Source organism: Branchiostoma floridae, chromosome 11 (assembly GCF_000003815.2).
Source record: "Branchiostoma floridae strain S238N-H82 chromosome 11, Bfl_VNyyK, whole genome shotgun sequence".
Lineage (NCBI taxonomy): Eukaryota > Metazoa > Chordata > Leptocardii > Amphioxiformes > Branchiostomatidae > Branchiostoma > Branchiostoma floridae.
In genome coordinates, this window is record NC_049989.1 from 15,277,309 (window position 1) to 15,295,259 (window position 17,951).

The 17,951-nt window shown below is 40.4% G+C and overlaps 1 protein-coding gene across 3 annotated transcripts in view; it reads right to left on the reverse strand.

Moving 5' to 3' along the window:
- LOC118426376 (clustered mitochondria protein homolog) overlaps window positions 1–17,951 on the reverse strand; it is a 39,842-nt gene that overhangs the window by 11,131 nt on the left and 10,760 nt on the right. For 2 of the 3 annotated variants that reach the window (XM_035835717.1, XM_035835716.1), the window contains exons 5-27: window positions 17,426–17,547; window positions 16,609–16,763; window positions 15,218–15,343; window positions 14,642–14,745; window positions 13,577–13,620; window positions 12,988–13,172; window positions 12,357–12,459; window positions 11,394–11,514; window positions 10,752–10,843; window positions 10,571–10,611; window positions 10,315–10,369; window positions 9,605–9,683; window positions 9,130–9,235; window positions 8,434–8,515; window positions 7,657–7,990; window positions 7,030–7,157; window positions 6,461–6,538; window positions 5,279–5,349; window positions 4,839–4,911; window positions 3,890–4,054; window positions 3,066–3,129; window positions 2,175–2,265; window positions 1,499–1,685 (exon numbers count right to left, since the gene is read on the reverse strand). In XM_035835717.1, coding sequence (XP_035691610.1) covers window positions 1,499–1,685; window positions 2,175–2,265; window positions 3,066–3,129; window positions 3,890–4,054; window positions 4,839–4,911; window positions 5,279–5,349; window positions 6,461–6,538; window positions 7,030–7,157; window positions 7,657–7,990; window positions 8,434–8,515; window positions 9,130–9,235; window positions 9,605–9,683; window positions 10,315–10,369; window positions 10,571–10,611; window positions 10,752–10,843; window positions 11,394–11,514; window positions 12,357–12,459; window positions 12,988–13,172; window positions 13,577–13,620; window positions 14,642–14,745; window positions 15,218–15,343; window positions 16,609–16,763; window positions 17,426–17,547 — 2,606 coding nt within the window. The remainder of the gene's footprint in view (window positions 1–1,498; window positions 1,686–2,174; window positions 2,266–3,065; window positions 3,130–3,889; window positions 4,055–4,838; window positions 4,912–5,278; window positions 5,350–6,460; window positions 6,539–7,029; window positions 7,158–7,656; window positions 7,991–8,433; window positions 8,516–9,129; window positions 9,236–9,604; window positions 9,684–10,314; window positions 10,370–10,570; window positions 10,612–10,751; window positions 10,844–11,393; window positions 11,515–12,356; window positions 12,460–12,987; window positions 13,173–13,576; window positions 13,621–14,641; window positions 14,746–15,217; window positions 15,344–16,608; window positions 16,764–17,425; window positions 17,548–17,951) is intronic. The other variant, XM_035835718.1, reaches the window with a different exon arrangement.

A 17,951-nucleotide genomic window follows, 5' to 3' on the forward strand; every position in this document is an offset into this window, starting at 1 on the left:
CCATTAGGTCCTCTCATCTGGGTTGGGTGTCAGAAGTTTTATGGGCGATACAGGTGTTCTGATTTTGTTACGATAAGGGACAGTTGTTAGTTGTCTCTTTCGTAGCCAATGGTACTTGTTTTTTAACAGACGGGGTTGGCGCCAAGTATTCATCTTACAGTTGGTGTAGGGCTGTCAGAGGAAAGTGTGCATCTCGTTTTTGTACTGTGTGAACAGCTGATGTTATGACATATTTGTGGAAAATCAAATCACCATCTGACTAAAGTTGGCCACATCCCTTCTTCTTTCTAAGTTTCCCAACTTCCTCCCACCACACAGCTCTGAGGCACATAATCGAACCTCAATAATGCTGACAACCTTAGACATTTTAAATGCCAAACATCAAGCTTAAGGAACACCACGCTACCATATGCCGTCGACCTCTTAAACGCACATTACACAATTAAGTGTCACATTTTGATAATTACTAATCAGATGGACATCCTCTGTCATTAAATAAATACACCACTACTTTCCCATAACATTTATATTATATAACCATTACTCTCAAATACAACCGACTATAAACATACATACCATCCATAAAAAAGCATGGAGGTATGAGGTCCCCGAACTCTAGTTGTTGTGTTTTTTCTTCCTTAAAAGTCAACAACCTCACTTTGAAGCACACACTTTGAATCAGACAGCACAAAATGAACTTTATTTTATGATGCAAATTCCAAGGAACGTGAGGAGTAAAAAAAACTGCAGTCTTGAACTTCCCAAAAATATTGCTACTAACAACTTCACTCCTTCATAATACTTTTTGGTGTCTCATCAGAAACAACTTTTAACTTAAAATTCAAGACAAATCAATCTCTTCAACTGGATAAGATGCAGAGGTAACTTCCAGACATTTTGAGTGTCATTCATCACTATTCTTCAGCATCACTTAAGGCACTGGCATTACGTATCAATACAAGTACATCTAAATGGTTGAACATGTCACTAACAACTAATGTCAATCTTATATAAATCCTGTATAAATCAACTTATATGTTACATTTAAGACACCTTGCAGAATATAAAGGTACTACAATGAACTAATAGCAAATTAGGGGATTTAGTCCAGATATTTCCATTACTGTAATTAACCTCTTCCCTACTGCCTAACTCTGTAACCAGTAGATAATTGGGTGCCAAACGGCTACTTAAGTATGCTAAAGGTTAACAGAGTAATCTTACTAGGGGTAGGTACCGGTACAGAAAATTCAGGTCCAGGTCCGGTACAGGTCCAGAGGATCAGGTCCAGGTCCGCACCTGAACCTGGACCTAATTCATACCAATGGTCCATTTCACTACAAAGAAATCTGTTTGGTGGAGTATTAGAATTACACTGGCGCTTTAAAATCCTACAACGCTAACTGCACCTGTAGGATTGGCTATAAAACTTGGTAGAAATTACTATAAACTCCACTCTACTTCACTCTTACTACTTATACCCAGCCCTAAATCTTACCTTAGGGTTGACATGTTTGACAATAGGGAAGATGTTGATGATGTCCTCCTCTGTGAAGGTGGCCCTGTGTTTGGAGTCAAAGTTGTACTCCCTCAGCAGCACCTGCACACCACACTTTATACAGATCTCTCTCAGCAGGGACGTCTTCTGTAGGCCGTAGGTTTCAACTGCAGAGTCACAACTGTCACTGGAAAGGCAGTTACAAAATTTGAATCTGTTGTTGGTATAGAACAATGACTGTGACTGACAATGCTACAAGGTGTTTAGTTTATATTTTGTCAAGATTTCTTTAAAACTTTTGTAATAACTGAAAATACCTGAACAAATGCTGCGTTTCATATTGCTGATGTTTTTTTTCCAATTTCATGTAATAACTATGTAAATAATAAGGATATATGTTTAATATAATATGGATTTAATATCTTTGTAATATGTTTTCTGACCCTTACCTCTTCTTGCATTACCATATTATTATAGTAAATGAAAGTGGCTTGAGCCACTTGGAGGTTCTCATGGACAAACAAAGGCTTAAACAAACAAACAAACAGACAAACAAACCTTAAACACTTTCTTCTAACTGTAGCATCATAATTGCAAACTACATCTGTTCCTACTAAGTGGAAGACTTTTTCTAGTCAAACGTTAAGTGTCGGATGATAAGTACAAGATACCTTACCAGGTAAGGTTGAAGTCGAAATACTCCTTGACTTCAGTCCTGATGTTGGACCACATGTCCTGTGGACTTAGGCTGGCCCATTCTCTGTCAACTGTGGGGAGAGTTGGAGATACATTGATCTTGTGTGGCACCATTTAACAATGTATGTCTTACATTTATGATACATTGTGCGATACATGACTGTGTATTATACCCAAGAATAGTGTTGGCAAAGGCAGTGTTAAGATTCTGGGTTTGACTCCCTTTGAGGCCACAATTTTGTGGCCTTGTGAAAGGCACTTGACATTACGTCATTCCCATAAGGTATGTGCAAATCGCATAAGGTTCGTGTGTGCCACATAGTTAATCGTGTGATTTTCATAAAGTTTGTGCGTTTTCGTATTCGGATTCTTGTGTATCACATACTGTAATTCACTTTGTCTTCTCGATACCAAACTTTCACGGTCTGAGAAAATCTAACTTGTTCGGAACTAAATGTTCACAGTGAACGAATCAATAGTTATTGTCACTATTGACAAATTATTTGTTATCGGTAATGATAAGTTCACGTTACAGTTGTCACAGTGAAAACCGTGAACATAAAAGTTCATTGAAAAAAATCAGGAATTACAGTAGTGTCCGGACGAATCTCATAGGGTTCGTGCAAATGCTTAGGCACCCCTGATGTAGGTTGGACAGAAAGTCAGAGGTCCCATGTTTGAAGAGAGCCAATTTTGATCGTGATCCCACCGCACTAAATGAAAAAACATGGGTCCACCCCGATTCCCGGTGTAAGTGGGTTAAACCTTACAGCCCAGTCTTACGCAGCTTGTATACTTACATGTATTGTACACAACTGTTGTGTTATGCCTAAAGGCAGTTTACCGTTGTGTCAAGTTTAAGCCAACTCACCATGGTTTGCTATAGGGTAATGCCTGGACCTCTTCTTGTTCTTCTTCTTCTTGTTCATGTTCAGCTAGAATGGGAAGGGAAAACAATGTCAGCACTCTAGAGGCATTGTATGACATTAGTGGCCATTTATGATATTGGTTTGCAATTCATGGCATGTACTTGCTACTTTTGCACATTCTTTCTTGTACGATTTTACAGTACAAATGTATGGTCTCAAACTTCATTCTAAACTGTTAACAAGATGAAAATTGAAGTGCGCATGGATTTGTAAACAATAGACTTGATTTTCGCAACTTTAGTAGTCACTTTTCGACCACTAAATGTCAGCAATTATTCTATCATAGTGCAATTCATACCGCTCTAATTTAATGCTGTGAACTACTCCCTTTTCCCCGAACTTCTAGAACTCAAAGTCAGAGTCCTTCCTGCGCCTGATGGCGCATAGGGCGGCGCCCATCTCCGTTTCAGTAGCCCTGAGCCACACAACTTTGTGCAATCACTAACAGCTAGTCCAGGACTGGAAGTGGCGTGTGTTCAACTTCCATACTCTTTTCCGAATGCTGAGTGCTAAGCAGAGAAAGCAGCATGTATCATTTTTAAAGTCTTTTGGTATGACTAAGCCGGGGATCGAGCTCCCGACCTACTGAATGCAAAGCCAACACCCAACCCACTTGGCCATTGCACCGGTCTATAGAACTGCTAGAATTACCTACCGCAATACTAAATGGATGTACAGTAATCAAGTTAGCACAGGTTAGGGCAATATCAAGAAACATATATTACATACTGTATTACAGTAAAACTAGTTTGGATGAGAAATTTACCCCGAAGTCCTCCGGTAGTTGAGGATGTGGGTTAGAGAAGGTGGAGAGGAGACAGTTGAGGAAGTGCGAGACTGCAGCAGACAGACACAGCATCTCCACTCCCTGCATGTACGTCTTGAACTGGTGCTTAGCAGCTCGGCAGATCATCTCAGACACCGCTATCCTCTGGGAAACACAAATCATGAGAAATGTTAACTTATTATCTTTGGCAAGAAGGTTATATTTTTGGAAGCATATGTATGTATCAAATGTATCATATGTACATACAGTACTATAGATGCAGTTTAGGAGCATTACACAAAAGCTATGAATGGAGTGAAATTTGGTGTTGGTTAGGTCTTGTCCTATGGAAGAAGTGATCAGATTTCTTGACTTGACTTGACTAGATTTCGGGCCCCCTGATGGTTTTTCTTGTTATTGGAGTAGAAATTCTTGTTTTGACAAGTTGTGTTCTATATATACAAAATGTACATATCGAAGCTGTGGTCCCAATTTGTGAGAGGTACATTGTAGATGGCTCTACGGCTTGGTTAGAAGTAACACAAGTTTGCTTTGAATTTGCTTGCCACTACAAGGCTTAAAATTAATTCTTCATATATAGCTGCACCTTACATTAACATTTTGTTGCACATAAAAACACAACATAAATGAATGGACAGAGCAAATCCAATACCTCCCCATGAATAGGTAGCATCTTCCATTGACCCCTTGACCTGGCCTGCCATGTCTGATTTCTGAATTAAGACAAGGTCTACCACCTCTGAACTCTCTTTCCTAACCCACTCTCTTAACTTCCTACCATTCTACTGACAGACTGTATTCAAACAACTACAAACACCAATATAAAAACTGGCACACCCATACCAAAGACTTTGTATACATGGAGTCAATGAACCAATAAAGCTGTATGCCACTGCACACATTTCAGTAAGGGTAGAAGCAGACTCACATGAATGTGTTCCAGAAGTTTGTGCTGGCACAACAGATCAGCCACCTTGCCCAGGTATCTCATATTGATGCCCCTAGAGACAAGAAAACAACATTCATCAAAGTTCAAAGCACTTATGTACATGTATCATACAAAAAGTAACTGTGTTACTGGTATAGTTTTGATGTGGACTAGAGTTGTCTCCGGCCTTATTATTATTTTTCTGTCCAAGTCATTGTTTAGGAGCTCATGTTGTTGATTGTGTATGGAAATGGACTTTTATCAGTTTTGTGTCATGAAGTTTTTTGCCAGACGGTTGTCCCAACAAGCAAATTTCCGTCCTGAGACGGGTTCTGGAGGTAGGCCTGAGATGTGATCCCTCCACATGTTGTAAGTGACAAATGTACAATGTATTTGGCTCCCACCACTGCAGTTCAAATATGGTCAGATAGGGGGCTCACCTGTCATGTAGTGCCTCACACAGGGACTGCCCATCTATGGCCGTGATGGAATGTTCTATGCAGTCCTTCACCTAAAAGGGGGGGAACAAACTTGTTACCTTATATGGATCTTCAGCTGTTGCCTTATATGGACAATTACCTTAAAAGGATGATCAGCTGTTGCCTAATATGGATGATTACCTTATATGGATGATCAGCTGTTTTTCCCAATATCTGACTAGAATTATTAAGGCGAGAACCAGAATCTACAAACAATTTCTCCATTTGTGGAATATGGAAATTTCTTATTTCAGGCCAAGCAAGGGAAGTCTCTGAATAGGTAAAAATTTTTGAAACATTATAAAGGTTATGTGCAAAAGTAGTTTATGTACTAGTAGTGTCGGCATAGTGTTGTATTACAATGTAGCTGTACTGTACATTGTGTAGATATAACTGTTAGGCCATGTTGATTTGATTATAATGGGATCCACTGGGAACCCAAAAACTGATGCGAGCATGCGAACAAAAAAAGTGACCAAAAAAAAGTTGTCTCCATGGTGAAAACTATGTGGACAGGAAGGTTGAACAAATGACTGAACACAGAGCATATGGTATACCGAACAAGAGATTCTTCATTTTTGTTCTTTCACATCTTTTTTGACCTTGGAATGTTCTATGACATTAGCACAAGTTTGGGCATGACGCACCCGCCATGACACATGAGTCAGGGGTAGGAGGAACCCCTTACATCCTCGGTCGGAAGTCCTCCTAGGAGACGGATACTCCGAACTACAAACCTGCATCTGCTGGGGCCGTCTTACACGTTGCATACCGTTGCCCCTGTAGGACTTAGTGCGCCAGTAGAAGAGAGGGTGGAGAAGGAAGTGCACACCCCTCCTTCACCTTAAAAACCCAAATGTAGGCAAGGCAGACGGGTCGCCTTAAACCCACCCAGTCTGCCTACCATTGTCTTCCGAGACAGACCGATGCCAACAACACGTACAAGTTTTCCAATATGTGATTTTGCAATCCACTGCATACATGTACTTATTTTGAAGCTGAAATTGCACGATTTACAGTATGGCTGAAAACTTTTTTATTTTTGGAAACGGTCGAAAATTGATGCGCGCGGACGTCATCCATATTATCAAATCAACATGGCCTTAAGTTAGAACTTAGATATAGAGGAAGTTTTGTACTTACAAATCCTGCTATTTGATGAGAAACCAGGAAAGCTGCAGCATCCTTGACTAACTGCTTCTGTTTCCTGAATTGGTCACCCTAGCAACAAAATGGTTTGATTTGAAAAATTTTAACCAAAACACGTGAATGAAATGGGACAATGTTAAGTTCCAATGGACACAATCATACATTTGTTTGTAAATGATAGAGTCCACAATTAAAGATGTTCTAACTATAATCCTAATTGATGCATGTCCATATGGCAGATATAAAACTAAGAAAACACAAACACACCAAAAACAAACCTCCCCATATAAATCAGTAGATTCTCCCACTGACCCCATGACCTGGAATGTCTGTCAAGTCTGGTAAACAACTACCACCTCTGAACTCTACTACCTGTCACTCCTGATCTTTGGAGTGGCACTATTTTCCCCACTCCCTTCCTGTCACTCTATACAGTGTATTCAAATTACATATACAAGAATACAAACATGGAGACACACCGAAAACAAAACCTCAAGATCTGTACACGCAGGCAAAATTACGATGAAAAGCTGAAAACACAAAAAAGTGAGCGACAAACACACCTGAGGGTTGGGATGTGTCACACCCGGTGAGAAGACATCGGGGTTGAAGCGGACGTCAAACTCTGAGTCACTCAAGGACCCGATTGCACGGCACGCCGCGTTGATAACTTCACGACTGGCATCGTCCACTAAGAGAGAAGACAAAGTTTACAACAAAAAGTTGTTACTCAAAAAAGATTACTGAGAACTACATATCAATCTGGATCAGAAGAAAATCAAAGCCAACATGCAAAATAGAAGTCTAAGGTCTGCACGCAAATGAAGAAAACAGTTACCAAACAAAAAATTGAAGCATAAATTAGTTGGTCTTCTAAAACTTCCACAGGTACATGCTATATATAGAAATTCTTACACAATACATGGAATAAATACATGTCAACCATCCATATCAAAGCAAGCGTTAGACATGCACACACTTCTGTAAAATCAAGCACCAACAAAACCACAATAACACTTCAGAAAAAAGAAAGCTCGTCCTACTACGCAGGCTCTAAAAAAATTAGTTTGGGGGTTAAATCTTGGGGTTCGCAGCTACTACAGATCCAGCAAAAACTGCTACAGACGAGGGCTGAACTGACGACACGTCCAAAAACAGTACGTTTAGTTTAAACTGCGTGCTGCACTCACGTGAACCTGAGTCTTGTTCTGCCAGGGACTCTACCAAAGCCTGCGCTTCTGCGTCAACCGGGTCCTTAGAACTATCACCCTGGCCCCTTGTGCAACCTCCGAGCTTTGGGCGCTCGCTTTTCTCGGCTTCCTTACCATCACGTTCTCTACTCTCTTTTGTCTCGATTGCTTTCGATTCGCTGGATTGCTCGCCATCGCCGCTTGGAGAGGACTGATTGGTGGCGTCTTCGTCCGTTGCTTTACCGTTCTCTTCGCCGTCCGCGTCCTTTGGGGGGAGGTCGGGTGATCTGAGGCCTTGGGCGGCGGCGACAAGCCTTTTTGAGATCGTCTGTTCCTGTTGGGAGAAAAACATTTGACCAAATAAGTGACTTCACTACTGTTTGGTACTTCTGTCCTTGTTATGTTTACCTTTATGGAAAGGAAATATATTGTTTTTGCTAGGTTTCTTCTTTTTCCCTTTAAAGCAAATAAGGTCAATGACCTGGACCAGACAGCTGTCACCATGGTTACTCAAGGTGTAGCAGACAGACATCCTGTGGTGATTGATTACATAATGTAGCAAGTGGCAGGACAGAGATGGGGGCTGGTCATCGCATGTATGAATGTGTTTTAGTAAGAATAAACAGGTCAGTAGTTTGTTAGGGTAAGGCCATGTGAACATAATGTATTTTGCAAATTTTCTATTTTGAGGATAGAAAGCTTTTACTACATGTAACAGCATTTAGACGGCTGAGAAAAACAAAACAAAAGATTGTACATCCTAAACTTTTGTCTTACCTCTTCTACTGTAGTTGCTTTCTTCTGCCGAATACTCATGAGCTGTAGAGCTGCATGCCTCATGAACAGTAGGTAACGGTTCCTAGGAGTAAAGGAGACATTCTTTAACTCTTTAACATTCTTTCATTTGTTCAAACCCTTGTTGTGTAGCCTGGGTACCACCCTGGTAGTGGTTTGCTCCTATATGTGTTCATGTCTGCTACCCGTCTGGAGACCTGCACATTCAAACCTTCTGGTGGTGACATCCGTTAATGAGAGAGTTAAGGAATGGGTTCTAGAGCACTCGTTTGATGACAAAAGTCCCTCCCGCAAGCGGACGGCTTTTCGGGTGTTGGAACACCAGTTCAAACGAGTGCTTGAACCCAAGGCAAAATGATGACATAAGGCTGCAGTATGGTTGCAATAGGCAGTGTTTCTGTATCAACGGGACCGGAAATCGTGTGGCCGTGGCCGCGTTGGACAGGTGGACGCTAAGCCTATTTCTTAATCATTACGAATCCAAGGGACCAACAAAAAGTGGCCACTATGGCCAGGTGGCTGCTATGCAAAGGTGGCCGCTAATACAGGTTTGACTTTACATTTTACAGGGAGGGGTTACTAGCCCCTTTAACATTCTTGAAGTACCTCCTCGAAAGGGTCTATAGATTAAAGACAGGCAAAAATGTCAGAAAAAAAGTTTGATGGTCAAGTACTCACTCTGCAAAGGCATCCACCAGCTCCTGTCTGAGGCAGGCCAGCCTGTGTTTGTGTTTCCGTGGAAACCCTAGAGCCTTGCAGTCCTCACTCAGCTCCTCCCCCTCCACTGGAACAGACATGGTACAGTCCATCAGAAACTGCATGCAAGGGCTGTTCTACTTTAAAGGTTGCTGGGGGGGGGGGGGGACACTCTTATGTAAAGCACTTTTAAAAACATATTTTGTAGGGTCATGTTGGTTTGACTATATGGGTGACATCCACCTGCCAGTGCTCAGAACAGATTTGAGCATGCAAAAAAGACAGTTTAGGCAAAAGAAAAGCTTCATCGTGAATTCTATTGTCTTGACAAGCGACTGGCCATACAGAACATGGTATACTGAACAACAGGTTCTTTATTTTTGTTCTTTCAGATTTTCTACTGTTAGATTAAACAAATGAAGTGTACACAGATGGATCGATCATGTGACCTACTCACTTGGAAGGAAGTTGACATCTGGTGGAAACGTCCGTAGGAGATCTAGAACATAGTACCTGCCATCGTTTCCAACAATACCCTAAAACAAAGGCAAGCAAGATTTAAACCTCAAACCACAAAAAGATGGCTCAATCTGAAAGGTTTGGGAGTGAAGCAGTATGGTTTGGGTCCACTGTGGTATAGATTAGTTTACTGTTGATGCAAACAATTTCTTACACAAGAATAACTTGCAGCCATTATTACTTAATAGTATGGGTTTAAGTACAACCATGTACATGTGCACTACATACCCTTGCCATCAAAATGTTAACATAATACATGTAGGAATTGCAAGAGAACAAGAAAGACTAATACTAGTAATAGACGAATTTTAATCTAAAATATTCAAAAAGACTAGTATTAAGTATAATTTGGAGTAGTTTACACAATTAAGGTACTGTAATAGTTATTTCAAAGACATATCATTGTATGATAGAGCTGATGAGTATATACAAGTTTTATATATAAGAGCTGATGACTATATACAAGTTTCATATATTAATAAATCATCATGAGTGGTAATAGATGGGCTGTGCACGGGGGTTTTTAGTGTCCATATTTGCTCAGCAGGTACATAAAATCAAGGATGAGTACTGGTATTACAGCTCTGAAGTTTAAGCATGTGGTTGTAACTTCAAACGACTTCACAGCTTATCCCTTCACCTACATACCTTACACTCCACAGATGAGATGATTTGTATTTCCTCATTCTGGTCATTAATTACTCTGGAACAAAAATAAACAAAACATTGTCATTTTACGAACCTGATTTTCGAAACTACTGATAAACACTAGAGAAAGTTTAATACCTACTACACACATGCACACACACACACACACGCACACATTATATACACACACCATTTTTAAGATGTTGTGAGTTATCATAAAACTGTTACTAAAAAATTTAAACTCATTGCCACTTACTTGTGTGGTAGTATCTTCAAAGGTTTAGACGTTTTTTCCAGCTGAGAAAATAGACAAGATAAAAAAAAACACAAATCATCCTACAAAAAACACAGACTCAGGTAATCAGAATACAATGAAAAGAATTCAAGCAATATTTTTTGTTGATCTAGTTACTGAAATAATGATTTTTCCTACTCACAAGTTCTAGGTATTTGTCATTTGTTACTACAGATTTGCCAAAGTCGATGGAGCCGTAGACAACACTCTGTTCTTGCTCTCTTTCCAGGATACCTGCAGAACAAAAGAACAATTTGGTAACATGTAAATAACAGCCTAGACTTGAGTTGGAGTTTACTAGACTTTCTTTTTAATATCAAATATTACCTTTGCTTGAGGTCATATTTGGTAGAATTCATTCTGAAACAATATCTATTATCTAACAAAAATTTGACTTGCCCAAATTCCTGATTGTCCAACACTGTTCTTATTCAAGGAATTAACAATCCACTGCTTCTGTGACAACATATGCAACTTTGCAACCTATGATCCACTGCTCACTGAGTCACATGTTCTATGATCATACATTAAGGTCACAGAAGCGGTGTTCATTTCTTGACTGGACAGATGAGTCAATTTTTTATGTTGGAAGTTACAATGCAAAATTTTTCTTCAAGACAAAATCTTCATGATTTTTTTCACCTTTACCAGTGCCTTAAGTCAGAAACAAACTTAACTTCTTCTTCTCAAAAACATTTTTCTGAGAGTAGTTATTACATAACATTAACTTAAAGATAATATCCAGAAAGATATTTGAGGAAAATTCAGAGAGTGCTGTACATACCTGGTATAATAGACTGTGCGGTGACCCTGTACCCCCTGTAGTCTATAACCACTGTACCCAGGGTGTACAGACCCTCAATGTCTACCCCATTGTACGCTCGCACTCCCTTCATGTCATTACACTGTAACAAAAGAAATAAGAAATTAAACATCAATGATAAAATTTCAACACCCATACAAATAATATTTTGTTCCCATTTTTTCAGAGCTAAATTTTCATCTTTGTGGTAATGTTACAAAACGAGTCAAAAGACACGGTCAAGTGTAAGTATTCAGGTATACTGTACCGGTACATTAATGTATTGGGATACTTTATTTTGGTCCTTTACCTAAATCCACCCAGTCGTGGGGTTGTATGGCATAAAGGCAGAATTTTGGAACCAAACCTAGAGGTCATCTGTATCTGTATCTATATAGCCGGTATAACCGCCCTTCGGCGTGACACACCAGCTTCGCAGGCACGCGGTGCGGCAGCAGCTGGTTACATTACACTGAACGATCCGTCACACCTAACTTCTGCACATCTATCTGCAAGCGTTCTTTAAAACTATCCAGAGAAGAGGCCCCTACTGTGCTTGGTGATAACAAATTCTACTCTACGATAGTTCTGGGAAAATACGAATTTTTGAACACATGGGTTCCAATCTGCTAATATGTTACCAATCTTGCGCTTGGGAAAGGCACTTACATGTAACACAACTTCCCTCACTTTAATCAGGACTGGTGCAAAACCTAGCTTTGGTTAGGGCTGTCCCTCAGATAGGACGTTAAATGGAGGTCCTGTTTTTATGAGCCACACCTCAAGCAAATAGGGGTCCCTTCCTGGTGTAAGTGGATCAAACCTTACAGTCTGGTCTCCGGTTTGACATCTTGAAAAGGTGACAGTCACCTGTTATGTCAATCCTTCCACAGATGTTTGTAAATCTCAATAGTCCAAGTACATATCCATAGGTATAGTACTTACAGGTGCGATGTAGGCAGCATAGTCACCACCATACTCCTTGTAGTGGTCCTTCACATCAAAGCCCAGACTGAAGAAGATGTTGTTCCAGATGAACATCTGCATCCTGTATCAGGTAGGGATGGGATGGAGATGTAGTGAACTTTATCATACACAACAGACCCATCCTGACTGTCCGCAATTAGCAGTCTAACCAATGATAGCATAGCAATTAAAGATGTGACCAATAAGAAAGTAGCTGCAGATTTCTATTTTGCATATCTATGTTTTAATGGAGGCGGGGCTATGGGATCCATCTGTTCCAGTATACACACTTATTCAATTTGGCAGATGACAGTCACGTTTAAAGGAGACCAATGGATATCTCTTGTGTACATCACTTATGGTTATTTAGGGCTCGTCTCAGAAAACTCTAAAAAAAATTTAGTAGCGGGTAAAAGCTACTCTAACAGTAACTGGAAGATTAGCCCAATTGGGCTAAAAGGTTTCGTAATAAATGAAACATGCAAAAGTACATCATTACAAGTTGACAAAATCGGTACAAAAGGAGACAATAAGGCACTTTTTGACACACATTCATTATATGCAATCTCTTTCAAGACAATGAAAGAAAGAAAGAAAGAAACAAACATACTTAGCCTCCTCCCCTGGGTTGATCGCCATAACGTTCCCGTCAATCACTGCCATTGCCCCTCGGGTTGCCGCGGCAACAAAGTCGCTGTGGACCTTGAAGATGGCGCGCTCCCTGAGAAGCCGCTCAGGGAGGTTCTTCCGTGACAGTTCCCTGGTAGTTTGGAGTTCCTCATTCCAATCTCTAGTCTGTTGGAAACATTTAGAACTGATGAGTCCCTAATATGCTAATAAGGAGTCCCTAGTATGCTAATAAGGAGTCCCTAGTATGCTTAATAACGTGCAGGGCTTTTAACTTTTTCCCATCATTGTTTGGGAGCCGATGCCATTGATTCTAGAATCCACCCACAGCTTCAGGAGTTATACTGTCTGTACACACACATATACCGAACACATACACAAACAAACAGAATCATACGCACACACAGACACGCCACTTTCTTCGCAAAGGTAATAAAATTCTGAGTCAATAGCCTTACTTGAAGCTTCAATGCAAACTGCCATAAACTATTGCATAGATGTAGGGGGAGGGGGGGGGGCTAGGAGTATCTAAAAACATTTCATGCAAAGCTCTCACAGTAATTAATACCTACCTGTCCCGGTATGTGTTCTTCATAGCCAAGCCTTGATGTATATGCTGGAAAAAAAGAAAGACAACCTTTGAGAATCTTCCTTTTGGTAACTTTTTCCACCAATGTGTTGCTCAAACACATAAACCTGAAACTTTAAGAATGATTACACTTAGACTAATGATATTGAAACCTCATCTGTAATTGCCTTCATGTAAAGAGGTTTTGTATTTGGTGTATCTGGATGTTTGTATTCTTCCATGTCCGTAATTATTTGAATATTAGTAATAGTCAGTAGTGTGGCAGGAAGTGAGTGGGAAGATGGTGTCAGCAAAATGGTCAGACTTACAAGGCTGACAGGAAGTGGAGTTCAGAGATGGCAGAACTAGTCGTCTATCAGACATGTCAGGTCATGGGGTCAATGGAAGAGACTACCAGTTCACAGGGAGGTATTGTTTTGGACTCACTGGAAGGAGAGTTCACAGGTGGCAGGGCTTGTTGGGCTGACGTCAGAGTTGCGTTGCGCGGTAGAGGGCAAAAAATGGGAAGACGATTTGGGTGTGACTTAAAATCCTTGAAAATCCTTCTTTTCCTTGAAAATTTTTGCCCAATCTGGAGACTTTTTGAGTTAGAAGAGACAGGTAGGGTCTAAGCTGTCCTGTTTGGGTCAAAATTTGTTCAGTTCAGCAGTTCAGCTGGTGTAAGGACAGGTTTTAGTTATAGGGTGCTACTGGTTGTATCAGGAGGGAAAAGGGGTCAGAGGTGAGGTTTCTTTCATAGAGCGAGCTTTTCTCCGAGAATGAGCCAAACAACCCTCTGTTTTCTTTGAATACTTATAAACTAGACCCAAGTGACTTTCTGGTGGAGAAGAATTTTAAAGATTGAACTATGGGTTAGTACTTTTTTGAAGCCTTCATTCAGTGTATTTCAACATGCTTGTCAATGGGCAGCCCTAACTTCGATGTCTGACCTGTTGTTTATCAGACTGTCTTTAGACATATCAGGTCATGGGGTCAATGGAAGAGTCTACTTGTTTACGAGGAGGTACTTGTTTCTGGCACGTTTTCATAGATATACACTTCTCCTTACCATCTTCAGCCCTGACAGAATCAATAGTGTGGTCCATCTGAGGAGCGGTCCAACTGTACACCTGGAAGGGGGTGGCTATTCTCTCAAAGGGATGTCTGTTAACCCTGCAGCGTAGGAAATAAGGGATACATGGTTTTGAGGATGTACATTCTAATCATGAGACTGTCACTAATCAGCACATCGATGCTAAAAGGTTACTAGTACCTACTTGACTACAATATGATAAAAGATAATGACTATTCAAGAACTGATAAATTGCAAATATGCAGAAGGTCTTAATGTAAACAGTAAAATGTGATATGTCTATAAAGTAGCAAGAGATCATGAAGGACTAAGTTTGTTTCCCTTACACAATAGACCAATCATGCCTCTGTCAAAAGTAAAAACATGAACATGCAAAAACTTGATGGACATGCAGCCACTCTCATTGGTTGAATTGCTATGCTCTCATTGGTTGAACCGATAATTGTCCTCCTCTCGTTGGTTGTATTGTTCTTGAGACGATCAGTCAGGAATGGTCTGTATCTGAAAGCTATGGTTACTAAGAGAATACATGATTGGAAGTCTTATCCTCACCTTCTCTTCTGCAGTGTTGCAAAGTTCCTCTTGAAGATGGGGCTGATCTGGTTCAGTAGTTCGATGAGGGAGTGTGCCGAGCACTTGGGACTCGCTGGTTTGGGGTTGAACGTCTCCTGAGTCGACCTGAACAACAGGGATGCAACATAAATCAGAAAATATTCCGAAATATTTTTTCTGTTGGCAAGGTGCTAATTTAAGCACACTTATTTTTAGTACATCATTTTAATCCAGTGTGAAAGTGTAATTTACAAATGTAGCAGAGATCTAATCATCTTCTACAAATCATCTTCTTACATGCCCCCAAAATGCCCCAAAGCACACAAAAAATGTCCAGTCTTTCTACACAGTAAGCAAGATGCCATATATCCAAACCAAAGAAGAGTTGGTTTATCTGCATTGTATGCATTGAGAGTTTAATATAAAGTATAGGAGAAATTTTTTTTTAATCCGACTGCTGCCTACCCGTGACAGGGATCTCAGCAGCAGTATAATCAAAAATGGATACGACGACGGAGAAATACAGAAATATTTGAAAAGAAAACTTTGATTTTTTTGTTTCCAGTATTTTTGTATAAGGGAAATATCCCTGTAGCTCAACTGGTAGCAGCCTCACAGTTAAGCTCTAATTCCAACTAATTGCTAACTGGGACAACCTAGTTCAAGTCCCAAGGTTAGGACATCTTTTAGTAGGTCTTTCAGTAGCGACGTAAAATTGGGGGTCCCATCTCTTAGGAGGTGCCTTGAGCATGTTTAAGGGGAAGGGCTAGCAACGCCTCCCTGTAAGAATATACCCTGCAAGGAAATGTCACTTAAGCACACCCAAGACGGGGGCCAATACCGACTTCTGAGCACCTTTGACCCTTTGCTGATGTCACACTCCCAGTCTGGCTTTGTGACATAGACTTTGGCTCATTACAACTTACTGTATAAAGGATCACAGGACTGATCAAAAGCTTGTTGGAAAGCGCTTTAAGTTTGTAACGGTTATAAAGTTGAAAAAACTGTATCAAAATTTTGATTACCATCACAAATGATCTTACATTTGATTATATTAGTGTCTGAACAAGGGTTGTAGCCAGCCTGAAATCATTTTCCGTCCCCTCAATTTTGATTCACATAGAGCGGAGAAGGTGTGACTTTCCTAGGGGTGTCCAGAAAATTTTGAAATTCAGACCCTCTGAAACGCTATTTCCTGCATATTGAGGAGTAAATTTTGCTGGTAGACTAAGCTGTTCAACAGCACATCAATTTTTGTCCGTCACAGAGGACGGAATGGGCAAATTTTCTCCCGCCCTCAGCTGTGAAATTCCGTCAAAGATCGGAAGGACGGGCACTGGCTACAACCCTGGTCTGAACATATGAACAAAATTGTTGAAAAAGAAACGTACTGGTTGACAAAGAATCCCCTGGTGGAGGCGGTTAGGTGAAAGTGTTTGTCCTCCGCGGTGACGACTGACAGGTACATCAGGTCCCCGTGCATCTTCCTGTTCCCCGGGGGAGGGTTCCATCCGCTGGCTGTCAGCACCTTCAGACACTGGGGGGACTGGAGGGGGAGGGGGGCACAACATTTACCACTCATAGAATACAACTGTTACAGTTCATTCAGCAATACTTGAGGTACCAGCCCAACCGTGGGTAGGATAGCCCAACAACCAAAGGTCGGAGGGTGATCCGACCCGCTGGGATGGGGGGGGGGGATGCAGAATACACTGCATTGTATTTCATCTGTCATACCCACTCAAGAAAATGTATGTTTTAAAATGAAATGTGCATGAAAATCTTGTCTTTTTGAACAAAATTTGTAACAACAGCAATTCCAATGTAGGAATCTGGTATTTAAGTTAAGTGTGGTAATCGAGTTATCAACTGGTCCAGAATATTGATTTGAAAGAAATATGACCTGATTACAACATAAAAGCAACAGAAAAAGTAAACTGCTTGAGTAATTGTGTCACATAGAATTCCTCTTCAAGAACATTCTTTTACTGTCTTCTAAAATTGTACACAGCTAAATGCTAAAAATTCCATTTCCTCTCAAACAAACAATACAAAGATAAGAACTTTACAAATACAATTATAGATTAATTTCACTTAGATGAACAACAAACCAATGGCCGTGACAGATTATCACTCATTCACTGTTCCGTTTTGTTTGTTCATCTGGATGGAAAATGATCACTGGTAACAGTGAATCATATGTCGTACCTTGAAGTCTTTAGACATGGGTTGGAGGGGTAGTATTGGCCTATCCTTTGCCCCAGGCATCACGTAGTCCGGTGGGGTGCAGTCTACTGAGTCACTGTCATTGCGTTTCCTTTTCTTCATATCTAAACAACAACACGACACAAAAAAAACGTGTTAACACTGTGATTAAGTTCTGAATGTGGTCACTTAGTTTCATCTCTAACTCTACTGTTTAATCTTCTAAGTTCAATCTATTACAAAAGGCCGGCAAAATAGGACTGCAAACCAGTAGACTTGCCATACTCCAGAGAGTGGCTGTCCATCACAAAAGAACTAAAAACATATCTAGGAAAATTGCTAGCTGGTATAATAAGTTGTCCTGCTAGCATATAAACTGGTGAAATACTTCTCTCAGTAAAATGTGTTGCACATTAAGTCACAACATAAAAATAAATGGTTGCTGATAAAACTAAATACTAATGCTGTAAAACAGTAGGAACATTACAGTGATATATTCCAGTTTTACAGTCTGTATGACAGAAAAATC